The sequence below is a fragment of the Oncorhynchus clarkii genome, chromosome 12, assembly GCF_045791955.1.
Source record: "Oncorhynchus clarkii lewisi isolate Uvic-CL-2024 chromosome 12, UVic_Ocla_1.0, whole genome shotgun sequence".
Taxonomy (NCBI): domain Eukaryota; kingdom Metazoa; phylum Chordata; class Actinopteri; order Salmoniformes; family Salmonidae; genus Oncorhynchus; species Oncorhynchus clarkii.
This window is the reverse complement of record NC_092158.1, coordinates 18947970-18966205: the sequence shown is the minus strand read 5'-3', so window position 1 is coordinate 18966205 and position 18236 is coordinate 18947970. Positions and strand designations below refer to the sequence as shown.

General features: G+C 43.1%; 1 protein-coding gene across 1 annotated transcript; it reads right to left on the bottom strand.

Moving 5' to 3' along the window:
* Positions 1–1058: 1058 nt before the first annotated feature.
* Positions 1059–17902, bottom strand: LOC139422389 (dematin-like). The gene is made up of 14 exons (XM_071173589.1): positions 17880–17902; positions 16807–16887; positions 16669–16713; positions 16399–16495; positions 16256–16300; positions 16029–16163; positions 8139–8242; positions 7859–7979; positions 7615–7775; positions 3756–3771; positions 3498–3505; positions 3168–3233; positions 2999–3079; positions 1059–2166 (listed from the first exon to the last, which is right to left on the bottom strand). The coding sequence occupies exons 1-14, from the start codon at positions 17886–17888 to the stop codon at positions 2053–2055; spliced, it is 1083 nt and encodes a 360-aa protein (XP_071029690.1). The 5' UTR covers positions 17889–17902; the 3' UTR covers positions 1059–2052.
* Between the last annotated feature and the right edge of the window lie 334 nt (positions 17903–18236).

Sequence of the window (18236 nt, the reverse complement as noted above, 5' to 3'; positions counted from 1 at the left end):
AAGAAGTTCAACATGACGGTCAATCACCCTCGGTCTGGGTCTCCATGCAAGATCTCACCTCGTGGGGCATCAATGATCATGAGAAAGGTGAGGGATCAGCCCAGAACTACACGGCAGGACCTGGTCAATGATCTGAAGAGAGCTGGGACCACAGTCTCAAAGAAAACCATTAGTAACACACTACGCAGTCATGGATTAAAATCCTGCAGCGCACGCAAGGTCCCCCTGCTCAAGCCAGTGCATGTCCAGGCCCGTCTGAAGTTTGCCAATGACCATCTGGATGATCCAGAGGAGGAATGGGAGAAGGTCATGTGGTCTGATGAGACAAAAATATAGCATTTTGGTCTAAACTCCACTCGCCGTGTTTGGAGGAAAAAGAAGGATGAGTACAACCCCAAGAACACCATCCCAACTGTGAAGCATGGAGGTGGAAACATCATTCTTTGGGGATGCTTTTCTGCAAAGTGGACAGGATGACTGCACCGTATTGAGGGGAGGATGGATGGGGCCATGTATCGCGAGATCTTGGCCAACAACCTCCTTCCCTCAGTAAGAGCATTGAAGATGGGTCGTGGCTGGGTCTTCCAGCATGACAACGACCCGAAACACACAGCCAGGGCAACTAAGGAGTGGCTCCGTAAGAAGCATCTCAAGGTCCTGGAGTGGCCTAGCCAGTCTCCAGACCTGAACCCAATAGAAAATCTTTGGAGGGAGCTGAAAGTCCGTATTGCCCAGCGACAGCCCCGAAACCTGAAGGATCTGGAGAAGGTCTGTATGGAGGAGTGGGCCAAAATCCCTGCTGCAGTGTGTGCAAACCTGGTCAAGAACTACAGGAAACGTATGATCTCTGTAATTGCAAACAAAGGTTTCTGTACCAAATATTAAGTTCTGCTTTGCTGATGTATCAAACACTTATATCATGCAATAAAATGCTAATTAATTACTTAAAAATCATACAATGTGATTATCTGGACTTTTGTTTTAGATTCCGTCTCTCACAGTTGAAGTGTACCTATGATAAAAATGACAGACCTCTGCATGCTTTGTAAGTAGGAAAACCTGCAAAATCGTCAGTGTATCAAATCCTTGTTCTCCCCACTGTATGTAAACATATGTTTTTTTAAATCCATTTAAGAATAGGGCTGTAACGTAACAATGTGGAAAAAAGAGAAGGTCTGAATACTTACCGAATGCACTGTAGATTTACTATGAAAATTATAATATTTTCACATTTCTAAGTGTATTAAAAGCAGTGATAATTATTGTGTGGCTAGATAGTGTGTGTGCAGTATGTACATCTATGTGTGTGTGTGTGTATGTGGTTGGGAGGCAGTAGATACTATTCTCAATGCTTATGATCAGGTCGGTTAGGATTAGGGGTAAGACTTGGGTCAGGCTTGTCTCTGTACTGATGCTCTATATCAAAGCCAGTGAGACTAGGGCCCAGATTCAATCAGATCCAGCATTAACCGGCGACAGCAGACCCTCGCATAGCTGATGTTTTAGAGGTGTAACTAAGTTGGAGCTGTCAAAACGTGATCAGCTGCTCTTGATCAATGTCACGCAGCCGCACCCGTCAGAATGTAGGCCATATAGAAATTATGACACTCAAATTGAAAATCACTAAACTAAATGATGGTTTCTATCATCCTAATGGAGGTGTAGATTACATCTCACATTCCAGTGTTCCAACTTGTAAACAAGGCTACATGGTATTTCTCTTAATGCAACTCTGTGCAACCAATGGCAATGTCGCTTTAGGTAGAATGCCAGGAGGCGCTTGTGGATTTGACAGCTCTCGTGCAGTTCTTCTACCTCTGACACCTCCAAAACAACCGCTATGCAGATGTCGTCAAAAGCGGATCTGATTGAATAGAGCCCTAGAGGATACGACGGGAACATACAGGTAGAATATGGCTACAGTGATATAGGACTAGTTAGGATGTGACATTTTTATGGTTAGTTAGGGTGTGATAGTTTGGTGTTGTGGGGTATTCTTCGTTAGGCAGTGGAGCGGTTCCTGTTTTCTGTGAAGGATAAGGTCACTTTCTGCTAGAAAAGTTGAACATTCTTTTTCAAATGATTTCGTTTCCATAGTGACAGACGGTCGAACTCGGCGATGGGCATTCCGAACAGACGCTCAAAGTCCTCAGGAGACAGGTGTCTCTGAGGAGAAAGACGCACACGCTTAGTAACACATAGGCAAACACACAGATACACACATACAGTTGAAGTCGGAAGTTTACATACACCTTAGCCAAATACATTTAAACTCAGTTTTTCACAATTACTGATATTTAATCCTAGTAAAAAGTCCCTGTCTTAGGTCAGATAGGATCACCACTTTATTTTAAGAATGTGAAATGTCAGAATAATAGTAGAGAGTGATTTATTTCAGCTTTTATTTCTTTCATCACATTCCCAGTGAGTCAGAAGTTTACATACACTCAATTAGTATTCGGTAGCATTGCCTTAAATTGTTTAACGTTGTGGGTAGCTTTCCACAAGCTTCCAAAGTACGTTCATCTCTAGGAGACAGAACATGTCTCCTTCCTGAGCAGTATGACGGCTGCATGGTCCCATGGTTTATACTTGCGTACTATTGTTTGTACAGATGAACGTGGTACCTTGAAATACATCCACAGGTACACCTCCAATTGACTCAAATGATGTCAATAAGCCTATCAGAAGCTTCTAAAGCCATGACATCATTTTCTGTAATTTTCCAAGCTGTTTAAAGGCACAGTCAACTTAGTGTATGTAAACTTCTGACCCACTGGAATTGTGATACAGTGAATTGCAAACAATTGTTGGAAAGGTTACTTGTGTCATGCACAAAGTAGATGTCCTAACCCACTTGCCAAAATTATAGGTTGTTAACAAGAAATGTGTGGAGTGGTTGAAAACGAGTTTTAATTACTCCAACCTAAGTGTATGTAAACTTCTGACTTCGACTGTACATTTGAGTAATAACACACATATGTACACGCACACACACCTCCAGTCTGGTACGGTCCACGCCTGGCGGCAGATTGCAGCGCCCTCTATGTGTGACTATGAGCATTTCATATGGGTAGATCTGAGGAGAACACACAGTTCTGGCTGGGTCTTTATATATATTTTTGCCTGTGTGCATGAATGCGTGGTGCGTATTCACCAGTGCTCACCTTCTGTTCCAGCATACTTGGCAGTGACTTTCCTCTGTCCATCCTTTCCCGCGGTGCCTCTCCTTTCTAGACACACACACACACACACACCGTTTGTGTAATCAAAATGCCTTGGAGGTAGATAGATATGACTTGAGCAGAGGGAAGAGTCGGTATGAAAATAAGGCCGGGATTCAGCCTGACCACGCTTGTAGACAACACAGCTTTTAAAAAGGCAATGTTATCGCTTTCGTGGAGATCGCATGTCAAGGCTACAGATGTGGGCTCAATTAGTTATTAAAGCAGATCTGATGCTGATCAGAATAAATCCTGGCATAACAACACCCTTACCTGTTCAGCTGCACAACACAACAGGGAGAGACAAGAGAAAAGAAGATAATTACATACTTATATTCAACATATAAAAGGCTGTAGATATACACTTTAATATACACTCAGTGGCCAGTTTATTAGGTACACCACCCTGTTCATGAAAATAGTTCGCTCCTACAGACAGTGAGTTACATGGCTGTAGCTTGCTATATAAAGCAGGCATACAGGCATTGGGGCAAATAACGACACAGTACACAACTCCTCATTCCTTGTTACAGATGGGCTCCTGCAGCTGACGACCACACCAGGTTTTACTCCTATAAGCTAAAAACAAGAAGAAGCATCTCCAGTGGGCACGCGATCACCTTCACTGGACAATTAAGGAGTGGAAAAACATTCTGATGGCAGAGTCAGGATTTGGCGTAAGCAACATGAGTCCATGGCCCCATCCTGCCTGGTGTCAACAAAACAGGCTGGTGGCGGTGGTGTAATGGTGTGGGGAATGTTTTCCTGACACACGTTAGGTCCCTTAATACCAACTGAGCATCATTTGAACGCCACACCTTGTAGAATCCATTACCCACAGAATTTAGGCTGTTCTGGAGGCAACTGGCCACTGTGTGTATATACAGAACCAGTCAAAAAAAAAAAAAAAAAAAAAAAGTATAATTACAAGCATTTCATAAGTGGCAAAGGCTTTTACTGACAATGACATGAAGTTGATGCAAAGAGTAAATATTTGCAGTGTTGACCCTTCTTTTTCAAGAACTCTGCAATCCGCCCTGGCATGCTGTCAATTAACTTCTGGGCCACATTCTGACTGATGGCAGCCCATTCTTGCATAATCAATGCTTGGAGTTTGTCAGAATTTGTGGGTTTTTGTTTGTCCACCCGCCTCCTGAGGATTGACCACAAGTTCTCAATGGGATTAAGGTCTGGGGAGTTTCCTGACCATGGACCCAAAATATCGATGTTTTGTTCTCCAAGCCACTTAGTTATCACTTTTGCCTTATGGCAAGATGCGCCATCATTCTGGAAAAGGCATTGTTCGTCATCAAACTGTTCCTGGATGGTTGGGAGAAGTTACTCTCGGAGGATGTGTTGGTACCATTATTTATTCATGGCTGTGTTCTTAGGCAAAATTGTGAGTGAGCCCACTCCCTTGGCTGAGAAGCAACCCCCACACATGAATGGGCTCAGGATGCTTTACTGTTGGCATGACACAGGACTGATGGTAGCGCTCACCTTGTCTTCTTCGGACAAGCTTTTTCCAGATGCCCCAAACAATCGGAAAGGGGATTCATCAGAGAAAATGACTTTACACCAGTTCTCAGCAGTCCAATCCCTGTACCTTTTGCAGAATATCAGTCTGTCACTGATGTTTATCCTGGAGAGAAGTGGCTTCTTTGCTGCCCTTCTTGACACCAGGCCATCCTCCAAAAGTCTTCGCCTCACTGTGCGTGCTGATGCACTCACACTTGCCTGCTGCTATTCCTGAGCAAGCTCTGTACTGGTGGTGCCCCGATCCCGCATCTGAATCAACTTTAGGAGAGGGTCCTGGCGCTTGCTGTACTTTCTTGGGCGCCCTGAAGCCTTCTTCACAACAACTGAACCGCTCTCCTTGAAGTTCTTGATGTTCAGATAAATGGTTGATTTAGGTGCAATCTTACTGGCAATCTTACTTACTCTCCTTGCCTGTGAAGCCATTTTTGTGCAAAGCAATGATGACGGCACGTGTTTCCTTGCAGGTAACCATGTTTGACACAGAAAGAACAATGATTCCAAGCACCAAACTCCTTTTGAAGCTTCCAGTCTGTTATTCAAAATCAATCAGCATGACAGAGTGATCTCCAGCCTGGTCCTCGTCAACACTCACACCTGGGGATTCAGTTCATTTTTCACTTTGCAATTAATTGCAATTCATCTGATCACTCTTCATAACATTCTGGAGTATATGCAAATTGCCATCATACAAACTGAGGTAGCAGACTTTTGAGAATGACACAAATATTAATTTTCACAAACTTTTTGCCACGACTGTACACACAATACCCCATAATGACAAGCAAAAATAGGTTTAGAATTTTTTTCACATTTATTAAAAATAAAAAAACTGAAAAATTAAATTTATGTAAGTATTCAGAACCTTTTTTCCCCCTTTATTTAACTAGGCAAGACAGTTAAGAACACATTCTTATTTTCAATGATGCCCTAGGAACTGTGGGTTAACTGCCTTGTTCAGGGGCAGAACAACAGATGTTTTACCTTGTCAGCTCGGGGATTTGATCTTGCAACCTTTCGGTTACTAGTCCAACGCTCTAACCACTAGGCTACCTGCCGCCCCTTTATTCAGTACTTTGTTGAAGCACCTCAGCGATTACAGCCTCGAGTCTTCTTGGGTATGATGCTACAAGTTTGGCACACCTGTATTTGGGGAGTTTCTCCCATTCTTCTCTGCAGGTCCTCTCAAGCTCTATCAGGTTGGATAGGGCGAGCCGCTGCACAGCTATTTTCAGGTCTCTCCAGAGATTTTCAATCGGGTTCAAGTCCAGCCTCTGGCTGGGCCACTCAAGGACATTCAGAGACTGGTCCCGAAGCCACTCCTGCATTGTCTTGGCTGTGTGCTTAGGGTGATGGTCTTGTTGGAAGGTGAACCATTGCCCCATTCTGAGGTCCTGAGCACTCTGGAGCAAGTTTTCATCAAGGATATCTCTGTACTTTGCTCTGTTCATTTTTCCTTGATCCTGACTAGTCTCCCAGTCCCGCCGCTGAAAAACGCCACCACCCCGCTTAACCGTAGAGATGGTGCCAGGTTTCCTAAAGCAGTGACACTTTGCATTCAGGCCATAGAGTTCAATCTTGGTTTCATCAGACCAGATAATCTTGTTTCTTTTGGGTGACTTTTGGCAAACTCCAAGCAGGCTATGTGTGCATTTGACTGAGAAGTGGCTTCTGTCTGGCCACTCTACCATAAAGGCCTGATTGTTGGAGTACTGCAGAGATGGTTGTCCTTCTGGAAGGTTCTCCCATCTCCACAGAGGAAATCTGGAGCTCTGTCATTGACCATTAAGAGTTCTTCGTTATCTCCCTGACCAAGGCCCTTCTCCCCCGATTGCTCAGTTTGGCCGAGCGGCCAGCTCTAGGAAAAGTCTTGGTGGTTCCAAACTTCTTCCATTTAAGAATGATGGAGGCCACTGTGTTCTTAGGGAGCTTCAATGCTGCATAAATGTTTTGCTACCCTTCCCCAGATCTATGCCTCAACACAGTCCTGTCTTGGATTTCTACGGACAATTCCTTTGACCTCATGGCTTGGGGTTTGGTCTGACATGCACTTTCAACTGTGGGACCTTATATAAACAGGTGTGTGACTTTCCAAATCATGTCCAATCAATTGAATTTACCACAGGTGGACTCCAATCAAGTTGTAGAAACATCAAGGATGACCAATAGAAACAGGATGCACCTGAGCTCAATTTCAAGTCTCATAGCAAAAGGTTTGAATACTTACATACATAAGACAAGGTTTTATATTTTTTATAAATTAGCAACATTTTCTAAAAACTTGTTTTCACTTTGTCATTATGGGGTATTGTGTATAGATTGGATTAGGAAAATATTTTATTTAATCAATTTTAGAATAAGGCTGTAACGTAACAAAATGTGGAAAAAGTCAAGGGGTCTGAATACTTTCCGAATGCACTGTGTGTGCATTTTGTTGTTTCAGCCTGAATTCAAAATGGATTAAATTGATTTTTTTACCCATCTACACACAATACTCCATAATGACAAATTTTGTGAATCAATCAATAATTATCATTTATAAAATTCTTCATGCGCTGTCAAGTTGGTTGTTGATCATTGCTAGACAGCCATTTTCAAGTCTTACCATAGGTGCTCTTCTTTGCGAGGCATTGGAAAACCTCTCTGGTCTTTGTGGTTGAATTTTTGTTATGAATTCACTGTTTGACTGAGGGTCCTTACAAATAATTATATGTGTGGGGTACAGAGATGAGGTAGACATTATGAGGTATTGTATGTGACCAGTGACACAAAATCGTAATTTGGTGAAACTGATTGTGTAGGTCCTACTTCACTACTACAACTGTTTTTGTAATACATGATAAATGTAGCCTACCTGTTTTGCCCTGATTTCCCTCTGTAGTGAACTCTGCAGACTGCATCTGCACAAAGGTAACACATATAAATCCTCACGCACACACTTACTGCAACACATGCAAACACACTGTACACTCACCCTGGTCAGACCTGAGCTGGAGGACACCTTCAAGGAGAAACCTGAAGACATCAGAGCAACCAATCAGAATCAGGTTCTAGCACACACACACACACACACAGACACACAATGGACTGTAACTTACTTGTGTGCATGTGTGTTCTGTCTGGCAGTGACTGCGTCTTCCTGCGGCCAATGTCAAGTAGAGCCTTCTCCTGCTCCTCCTTCTCCTCCTTCAGGATCAGCCTGCCCAGGTTAGACTTGATCTGGCATACACGCCACACACACAAACACACCCATGCACACCATCAATCGATAAATATTGATTAGTGAAGACGGTAAAACTTCCTTTGATAATATACTGTATATACTGAATAAGCACTTATGTAATACATTACGAATAAGGAATCCATGTCAAGAGTTACCTTGTGGAGCTCCTGCTCCTGTAGTGTCTTGGCGTCACTAGTCAGGACTTCAAACTCATCCTTCCCCTCTTCCTCTTCCTCCTTCCTCTTCCTCCACTCGATCTCTGTGGCAACAACAGGAGAGGTCAGACCACACACTACTTCTACCTATCCAATCACGTGTGTGTGTGTGTGTGTGTGTGTTTGGTTTTTCTATCCTTGTAGGGACCGGAAGTCCTCACAAGGATGGTAAAGCAAGGAAATTTGTGGGGACATTTCGCTGGACCCCACAAGGAAAAAGGCTATTTGAGGCTTAAGGCTACTTACTACAAGCTTCACTCCGTTCATGTGCGTGGAGTGGGAATTTTGGAACAGCAGACATCTTTTGGTAACATGATATCCTCACCAGTCCCACTCCCATTCATAAGGGGGCGATAGCAAAGTTTTTTTATTTCTGTTATTTCATTTTGTGAAGTGTTGCCGCCTTCCCTTGCTAGTAGTAGCTAGCTGACAGCCTGGCTATAACCTGATGAAGACAGCTTGTCTGTCGAAACCTTGGTTATTAAATGATTGCATCTGAGCTCCTAGAGTGTGTGGCTCTCTTTTAATTATTCAAGTGTTCTACTCCGCTAGCCAGCACCTCGCCTAAATATGTGTGCATTTCTTTTGCCTCTAGATTAGCCTGGCTAAAAACACAGCAAGTTAGCTGGGACACTCTTTTCATGCCACTTCGATAAAAAGGGATTTTCGTAGCAGGTTAGGAGAGCATTTTTGCTAACCCTAACCCTTTTCCTAACCTCAGTCTCCTAACCTGCTACGTTAATTATCCTAACCGGATACGTTAATTCTACTAACCTGCTCCGTAAGTTCTCCTAACCTGCTACGAAAAAGTAACTTTGGTTTCAAAGTGGCGTGAAATGAGTGTTTAACCATGGCACTGTATAATGTATCATGTGAAATAAATCAGATTTATAATTTTAAAAAATATGCCCTGGCAAATATACTTATACAGTGCCTTCGGGAAGTATTCAGACCCCTTGACTTTTTCCACATTTTGTTACATTACAGCCTTATTCTAAAATGTATTACAGTTTTTTCCCCTCATCAATCTACACATAATACCCCAAAATGACAAAGCAAAAACTGGTTTTTAGAAATGTTTGCAAATTTATGCCGGTGTAACCTAAAACATTATCCCAGTTTGATATGCTGCTTGTGTATTCATTCTGATATCAGCAAAAAATAGAAAATCATGTTTTGGTCACAGAGAAAAAAAGCGCATGGCTAGCTAGCTAGCTACAACAGGTTCTACCATTTCACACTAGCCTGGAATCACTGGTTATTACTTGTATACAAAATACATTTTGGGGTGAGATTACTACTACACTGATGAATAGCCTATGAATACTATTCTGATGAATAGACTATGAATACTATTCTGATGAATAGCCTATAGATCAGATCAAGGAACCAAGCGACAACACTGCCACAACGGCTGCGAAAGGAATGATAAGGCGTCTCTCAATTTTCAGGTAGTACAAAAGTACGTTGCATGCCGGAGCGTATTACAAGGCTCCGTCCCTTTTGTGACGAAAAACGACATTGCAACACTCCATACCGTCTTTCATACCATTTAGGTTTACAATTATGGCTAGAATTAGGGTTAGGAGTTAAGACAATTTATGGACATTTACAATGTATTTTTTATGGATCCCCATTAGCTGCTGCCAAGGCATCTGCTTCTCTTCTTGGGGTCTGGGCAAAATTAAAATCAGTTATACAATTTTAAAAACATTATAATACATTCATAACAGATTTCACACCACACAAGTGTGTGCCCTCAGGCCTCTACTCCACTACCACATATCTACAACACAAAATCCATGTGTGCGTGTGTGTATAGTGCGTATGTTATCGTGTATGTGTATGCATATGTTTGTGTTGCTTCTCAGTCCCCGCTGTTCCATAAGGTGCATTTTTATAAATAAATAAAAATCTGATTCTACTGTTACCGGATGTGGAATAGAGTTCCATGTAGTCGTGGCTCTATGTAATACTGTGCACCTCCCATAGTCTGTTCTGGACTTGGGGACCGTGAAGTGACCTCTGGTGGCATGTCTTGTGGGGTATGCAGGGGTGTCTGAGCTGTGTGCTAGTCGTTTAAACAGACAGCTCGGTGCGTTCAACATGTCAAAACCTCTCACAAATACAGGTAGTGATGAAGTCAATCTCTCCTCCAATTTGAGCCAGGAGAGATTGACATGCATATTATTAATGTTAGCTCTTTGTGTACATCCAAGGGCCAGCCATGCTGTCCTGTTCGGAGCCAATTGCAATTTTCCTAAGTCACTCTTTGTGGCACCTGACCACACGACTGAACAGTAGTCCAGGTGCGACAAAACTAGGGCCTGTAGAACCTGCCTTGTAGATAGTGTTGTGAAGTGTTATATAGTGTTATTTAACTCTCTTATCTTATTTAACTCTCTGCAAACTGGAAACGATTTATCCGGAGGCTGCATTCATTGTAGCTGGGGATTTTAACAAGGCTAATCTGAAAACAAGACTCCCTAAATTTTATCAGCATATCGATTGCGCAACCAGGGGTGGAAAGACCTTGGATCATTGTTACTCTAACTTCCGCGACGCATATAAGGCCCTGCCCCGCCCCCCTTTCGGAAAAGCTGACCACGACTCCATTTTGTTGATCCCTGCCTACAGACAGAAACTAAAACAAGAGGCTCCCACGCTGAGGTCTGTCCAACGCTGGTCCGACCAAGCTGACTCCACACTCCAAGACTGCTTCCATCATGTGGACTGGGAGATGTTTCGTATTGCGTCAGATAAAAACATTGACGAATACGCTGATTCGGTGTGCGAGTTCATTAGAACGTGCGTTGAAGATGTCGTTCCCATAGCAACGATTAAAACATTCCCTAACCAGAAACCGTGGATTGATGGCAGCATTCGTGTGAAACTGAAAGCGCGAACCACTGCTTTTAATCAGGGCAAGGTGTCTGGTAACATGACCGAATACAAACAGTGCAGCTATTCCCTCCGCAAGGCTATCAAACAAGCTAAGCGCCAGTACAGAGACAAAGTAGAATCTCAATTCAACGGCTCAGACACAAGAGGCATGTGGCAGGGTCTACAGTCAATCACGGACTACAGGAAGAAATCCAGCCCAGTCACGGACCAGGATGTCTTGCTCCCAGGCAGACTAAATAACTTTTTTGCCCGCTTTGAGGACAATACAGTGCCACTGACACGGCCTGCAACGAAAACATGCGGTCTCTCCTTCACTGCAGCCGAGGTGAGTAAGACATTTAAACGTGTTAACCCTCGCAAGGCTGCAGGCCCAGACGGCATCCCCAGCCGCGCCCTCAGAGCATGCGCAGACCAGCTGGCCGGTGTGTTTACGGACATATTCAATCAATCCCTATACCAGTCTGCTGTTCCCACATGCTTCAAGAGGGCCACCATTGTTCCTGTTCCCAAGAAAGCTAAGGTAACTGAGCTAAACGACTACCGCCCCGTAGCACTCACATCCGTCATCATGAAGTGCTTTGAGAGACTAGTCAAGGACCATATCACCTCCACCCTACCTGACACCCTAGACCCACTCCAATTTGCTTACCGCCCAAATAGGTCCACAGACGATGCAATCTCAACCACACTGCACACTGCCCTAACCCATCTGGACAAGAGGAATACCTATGTGAGAATGCTGTTCATCGACTACAGCTCGGCATTCAACACCATAGTACCCTCCAAGCTCGTCATCAAGCTCGAGACCCTGGGTCTCGACCCCGCCCTGTGCAACTGGGTACTGGACTTCCTGACGGTCCGCCCCCAGGTGGTGAGGGTAGGCAACAACATCTCCTCCCCGCTGATCCTCAACACTGGGGCCCCACAAGGGTGCGTTCTGAGCCCTCTCCTGTACTCCCTGTTCACCCACGACTGCGTGGCCACGCACGCCTCCAACTCAATCATCAAGTTTGCGGACGACACAACAGTGGTAGGCTTGATTACCAACAACGACGAGACGGCCTACAGGGAGGAGGTGAGGGCCCTCGAAGTGTGGTGTCAGGAAAATAACCTCACACTCAACGTCAACAAAACTAAGGAGATGATTGTGGACTTCAGGAAACAGCAGAGGGAACACCCCCCTATCCACATCGATGGAACAGTAGTGGAGAGGGTAGCAAGTTAAGTTCCTCGGCATACACATCACAGACAAACTGAATTGGTCCACTCACACAGACAGCATCGTGAAGAAGGCGCAGCAGCGCCTCTTCAACCTCAGGAGGCTGAAGAAATTTGGCTTGTCACCAAAAGCACTCACAAACTTCTACAGATGCACAATCGAGAGCATCCTGGCGGGCTGTATCACCGCCTGGTATGGCAACTGCACCGCCCTCAACCGTAAGGCTCTCCAGAGGGTAGTGAGGTCTGCACAACGCATCACCGGGGGCAAACTACCTGCCCTCCAGGACACCTACACCACCCGATGTCACAGTAAGGCCATAAAGATCATCAAGGACATCAACCACCCGAGCCACTGCCTGTTCACCCCGCTATCATCCAGAAGGCGAGGTCAGTACAGGTGCATCAAAGCTGGGACCGAGAGACTGAAAAACAGCTTCTATCTCAAGGCCATCAGACTGTTAAACAGCCACCACTAACACTGAGTGGCTGCTGCCAACACACTGACACTGACTCAACTCCAGCCACTTTAATAATGGGAATTGATGGGAAATGATGTAAATATATCACTAGCCACTTTAAACAATGCTACCTTATATAATGTTACTTACCCTACATTATTCATCTCATATGCATACGTATATACTGTACTCTATATCATCGACTGTATCCTTATGTAATACATGTATCACTAGCCACTTTAAACTATGCCACTTTGTTTACATACTCATCTCATTTGTACATACTGTACTCGATACCATCTACTGTATCTTGCCTATGCTGCTCTGTACCATCACTCATTCATATATCCTTATGTACATATTCTTTATCCCCTTACACTGTGTACAAGACAGTAGTTTTGGAATTGTTAGTTAGATTACTTGTTATTACTGCATTGTCGGAACTAGAAGCACAAGCATTTCGCTACACTCGCATTAACATCTGCTAACCATGTGTATGTGACAAATAAAATTTGATTTGATTTGATTTGATTTGAAGAAGGTAGAGTAGCGCTTTATTATGGACAGACTTCTCTCCATCTTAGCTAATGTTGTATCAATATGTTTTGACCATGACAGTTTAGGAACAATGTATGATGGTTGTTACAAGAAATACGCTTATATGGACATGACTTTTTAACATACAGTAAATTGCTTTCACGTCTCTGACAATCACTCACAGCTAAATAGGAATAACAATGTGCAGAAAGAGGTCATCTAAATGACCTGGAAGCCTGCTTCTTCCTAAGGATGAAAATATCATAGGCCTGCTACAAACTGTAAAGTTCATGGCATTTATTATTAGCCATGCAGGCCAATTTGTTTAAATATATATTTTTATTTATTCCATCTTTATTTAACCAGGTAAGGTAGTTGAGAACAAGTTCTCATTTACAACTGCGACCTGGCCAAGATAAAGCACAGCAGTTCAACACATACAACAACACAGAGTTACACATGGAATAAACAAACATACAGTCAATAATACAGTAGAAAGAAGAAAAGTCTATATACAGTGAGTGCAAATGAGTTAAGGCAATAAATAGGCCATGGTGGCGAAGTAATTACAATATAGCAATTAAAACCTGTTTGGGATAGGGGGCAGCATTTTCACTTTTGGATGAAATGCGTGCCCAGAGTAAACTGCCTCCTACTCGGTCCCAGATGCTAATATATGCATATTATTAGTAGTATTGGATAGAAAACACTCTGAAGTTTCTAAAAAAGTTTGAATGATGTCTGTGAGTATAACAGAACTCATATGGCAGGTGAAAACCTGAGAAAAATCCAACCAGGAAGTGGGAAATCTGAGGTTTGTAGTTTTTCAAAGCTTGGCCTACCAAATACACAGTGTCTATGGTGTGAAGTTGCACTTCCTAAGGCTTCCACGAGATGTCAACCGCCTTTAGAAACTTGTTTCAGGCTTCTGCTATAAAGGAGGGGGGAATGGGAGCTGAATGAGTCAGGTGTCTGGCAGAGTGTCTCAGGCTCGTGACGCGCGGTCCCGACAGAGTTAGCTCTCGTTCCAGAGCTTTTCTACAGACAATGGAATTGTCCTGTTGGAACATTATTGAATTGGAACATTATTGAAGTTTTATGTTAAAAACATCCTAAAGATTGATTCCATACATCGTTTGACATGTTTCTACGACATGTAACAGAACTTTTCGAGTTTTTGTCTGGACGTAGTGCTCGCGCCTCATGAAGATGGATTACTGGGCTGAACACGCTAACAACAAGTGGCTATTTGAACATAAATGATGGACTTTATGGAACTTTATGGAACAAATCAGTCATTTATTGTCGAACTGGGATTCATGGAAGTGCATTATGATGAAGATCATCAAAGGTAAGTGAATATTTCTAACTTCTGTTGACTCCAACATGGTGGATATTTATTTTGCTGGATTGGGCTCTGAGCGCCGTACTCAGATTATGCTTTTTCCGTAAAGTAAAAAAAAAAATCTGACACAGCGGTTGCATTAAGGAGAGGTCTATCTTTAATTCTGTGAATAACACTTGTATCCTTTATCAATGTTTAATTATGAGTATTTCTGGGATTTGATGTGGCTATCTGCAAAATCACCAGATGTTTTGGAATCAAAACATTGCTGCACGTAACGCGCCAATTTTGCCTGGGATTTTTGGATATAAATATGCACATTATCGAACAAAACAAAACACATATTGTGTAACATGAAGTCCTATGAGTGTGATCTGATGAAGATCATCAAAGGTTAGTGATTCATTTTATCTATATTTCTTATTTTTGTGACTCCTATCTTTGGCTGGAAAAATGGCTGTGTGTTTTTGTGACTTGGCTCTGACCTAACATAATCATATGTTGTGCTTTCGCTGTAAAGCCTTTTTGAAATCGGACACGATGGGTAGATTAACAAGAGGTTTATCTTTCATTTGCTGTATTGGACTTGTTAATGTGTGAACGTTACATATTTCTAAAAAATATTTTTGAATTTCGAGCGCTGACTTTTCAGCGGAATGTTGTCGAGGGGTTCCACTAGCGGAACGGTTAAACACTGGAATGGTAGATGTGCAGAAGATGAATGTGCAAGTAGTGATGCAAAGAGGAAAGATAAATAAATAAATACAGTATGGGGATGAGGTAGTTGGATGGCCTGTTTACAGATGGGCTATGTTCAGGTGTAGTGATCTGTGAGCTGCTCTGACAGCTGGTGCTTAAATCTAGTGAGGGAGACGTGAGTCTCCAGTGATTTTTGCAGTTGTGCCCATACTCTCATCACTGGGGTCAGACAAAATCAGCAGGAAAACTTTCTAATCACTACCTTCAAAGCATTAAATGCAAAACACAACTTTTATCAACAGGTTTTGCAGCAGTACTTGGTTTGAATTAATCACACAGGTATTACTCAGGGATAACACACACCCCACCCCACCTGACAGATCTGTGGTGGTGAGGAGCATCATAGGATGTTACTTTATTGGAGACTATGCATTGAGGGCAGAATCTTGAAAACTGTGTGAGTAACAACTGAGTATAAATCTTCAATTGACATCAGGGGTGGTAAACTCATTCCATAGGGTTAGGTGTTTGGGGTTAGGTATAGGTTAAGGGTTATAAGTTATTATTTTTAGGAAAAATATGATTTTGAATAGGAATCAATTGTCTGGTCCCCACAAGGATAGTAAAACAAACATGTATGTGGGTGTGTGTGTGCATGGATCTTACCCATAGCAGCCAGTGAGGGAGGACAGGGCCAGTACTCTGTCTCTATCTTTGAGGGCAGGTTGGGGTCTGGTTTCTGAGCTGCTGGGAACTTAGATGACTGGATAATGCTGCCCATCACCTTCTGCTTGCTGACCTCTACAGACAGGGAGAGAAATAATTACACACACACACAGGCTTACACAAATCTCAAAGTCTCAAAGCCAAACCCACACACAAATATACAGTACCCTGTTTAAAATTAGGCAGCTTCATGTAGATGTTGGCACCATTATCTGAAATAAAACACAGAATTAGAAAAGTATGTGTGTGTGTGTGTGTGTTGGTGCACGTGTGTGTGTGTTTGTGTGTGCATACGTGCATGTGTGTGTACCTGGCCTGTGGAAATGCTGCTGTAGGGGAATGGATGTCTTTCGGAGCTGCATTGTGGAGCCGCCTGGAGACCCTTCATCCTCCCTACACACCTTCAGCTGAGAGAGAGAATAGAGAGAGGAGAGAGAAATATATGGAGAGAAAGGGAGAGAGTTAGTGCTGCTGGGTAACTGGATGAAGAGAAACACCTACACAGTGCAACACAGAGAAATAAAGGGAGGGGGAGACAGGGGAGATCAGGAAAGGAGAGAGGTCTGAAGAAGTGTCTTACCTCAGGAGAGGGAGGAGGAGAGATGGAGGGAGGAGAGAGGGATCTCTGGGGATGGAAGAGGAGAACGCAGTCACATCACAATTCTCTTCCTAAACAGCCTTTATGAGTTACTTACTGTAACATGAAGTGTGTGTGTACCTCTCTACGGGGCGTACGCACTGCATCTAGTGGTGAGTAGGTGAGGTGAGGTTGGTAGGTCATGAGATCTGGTCTCTCCACCTACAGAATAGCAGTTTGTGGTGAATCACAAGCAAGCATGCTCCACATACACATCTGAGCTATCTGATTGGCCAGCAGTAAGCTTATAGGTGCACTTGATTTTCTCTCTAGGATTTTGCATGTGCTTAGCTCTTTTTTATTCTGAAAAACTCCCAGTCCTTAATGATTACAAGCATACCCATAACATGATGCAGCTACCACCATGCTTGAAAATATGGAGGGTGGTACCCAGTATTTTTTGCTGTGTTTTGGAATATTTTTATTCTGTACAAGCTTTCTTCTTTTCACTCTGTCAATTGGGTTAGTATTGTGGAGTAACTACAATGTTGTTGATCCATCCTCAGTTTTCTCCTATCACAGCCATTCAAATCTGTTTTAAAGTCACCATTGGCCTTCCTCTCCGGCAACTGACTTAGGAAGGACGCCTGTATCTTTGTAGTGACTGGGTGTATTGATACACCATCCAAAGTGTAATTAATAACTTCACCTTGCTCAAAGGGATATTCAATGTCTGCTTTTTAAAATGTTTACCCATCTACCAATAGGTGCCCTCATTTGTGAGGAATTTGAAAATCTCCCTGGTCTTTATGGTTGAATCTGTGTTTGATATTCACTGCTCGACTGAGGGACCTTACAGATGAGTGTATGTGTGGGTACAGAGATGAGGTAGTCATTCAAAAATCATGATAAACACTATTATTGCACACAGAGTGAGTCCATGCAACTTATTATGTTATTCTCATGTTTTCTCCTGAACGTATTTAGACTTTCCATAAAAAAGTGGTTGGATACTTATTGACTCAAGACATTTCAGCGTTTCATTATTAATTAACTTGTAAAAATTATACTTTGACATTATGAGGTATTGTGTGTAGGCCAGTGACACAAAATCTCAATTTCATCCATTTTAATTTCAGGTAACACAACAAAATGTGGAAAAGGTCAAAGGGTGTGAATACTTTCTGAAGGCCCTGTATGTTTGTGTGTTTTACCTTCTGCATGATGGTGGAAATACTTCCTGTGGCTTAAACCAGATGGCAGAGATGGAGGCAGAGAGGCAGAGAGAGGCAGAGAGAGAGAGAGAGAGAGAGAGAGAGAGAGAGAGAGAGAGAGAGAGAGAGAGAGGGGGGAGGCAGAGAAAGAGAGAGAGAGGGGGAGGCAGAGAGAGAGAGAGAGAGGGGGAGGCAGAGAGAGAGAGAGAGAGAGAGAGAGAGAGAGAGAGAGAGAAACAAATCAGAAGTAGAACAGTGATGTAGATAAGGAACAAGGTTCATAAAGCCTGTCTTTCTGACGGAGGATATTGTTGCCACTAAACTGTGTCCACATGCTCCTCACAACATCACACTCAC

Bases quoted from the DNA above. Each gene is read 5' to 3' on its own strand.
- LOC139422389 (XM_071173589.1), bottom strand. The intron at 16,301-16,398 runs GTACACACACAT...GTTTTATTTCAG, and splicing joins GCAGCATTTCCACAGGCCAG to ATAATGGTGCCAACATCTAC. The intron at 8,243-16,028 runs GTAAGATCCATG...TTGTTGCCACAG, and splicing joins TCCCTCACTGGCTGCTATGG to AGATCGAGTGGAGGAAGAGG.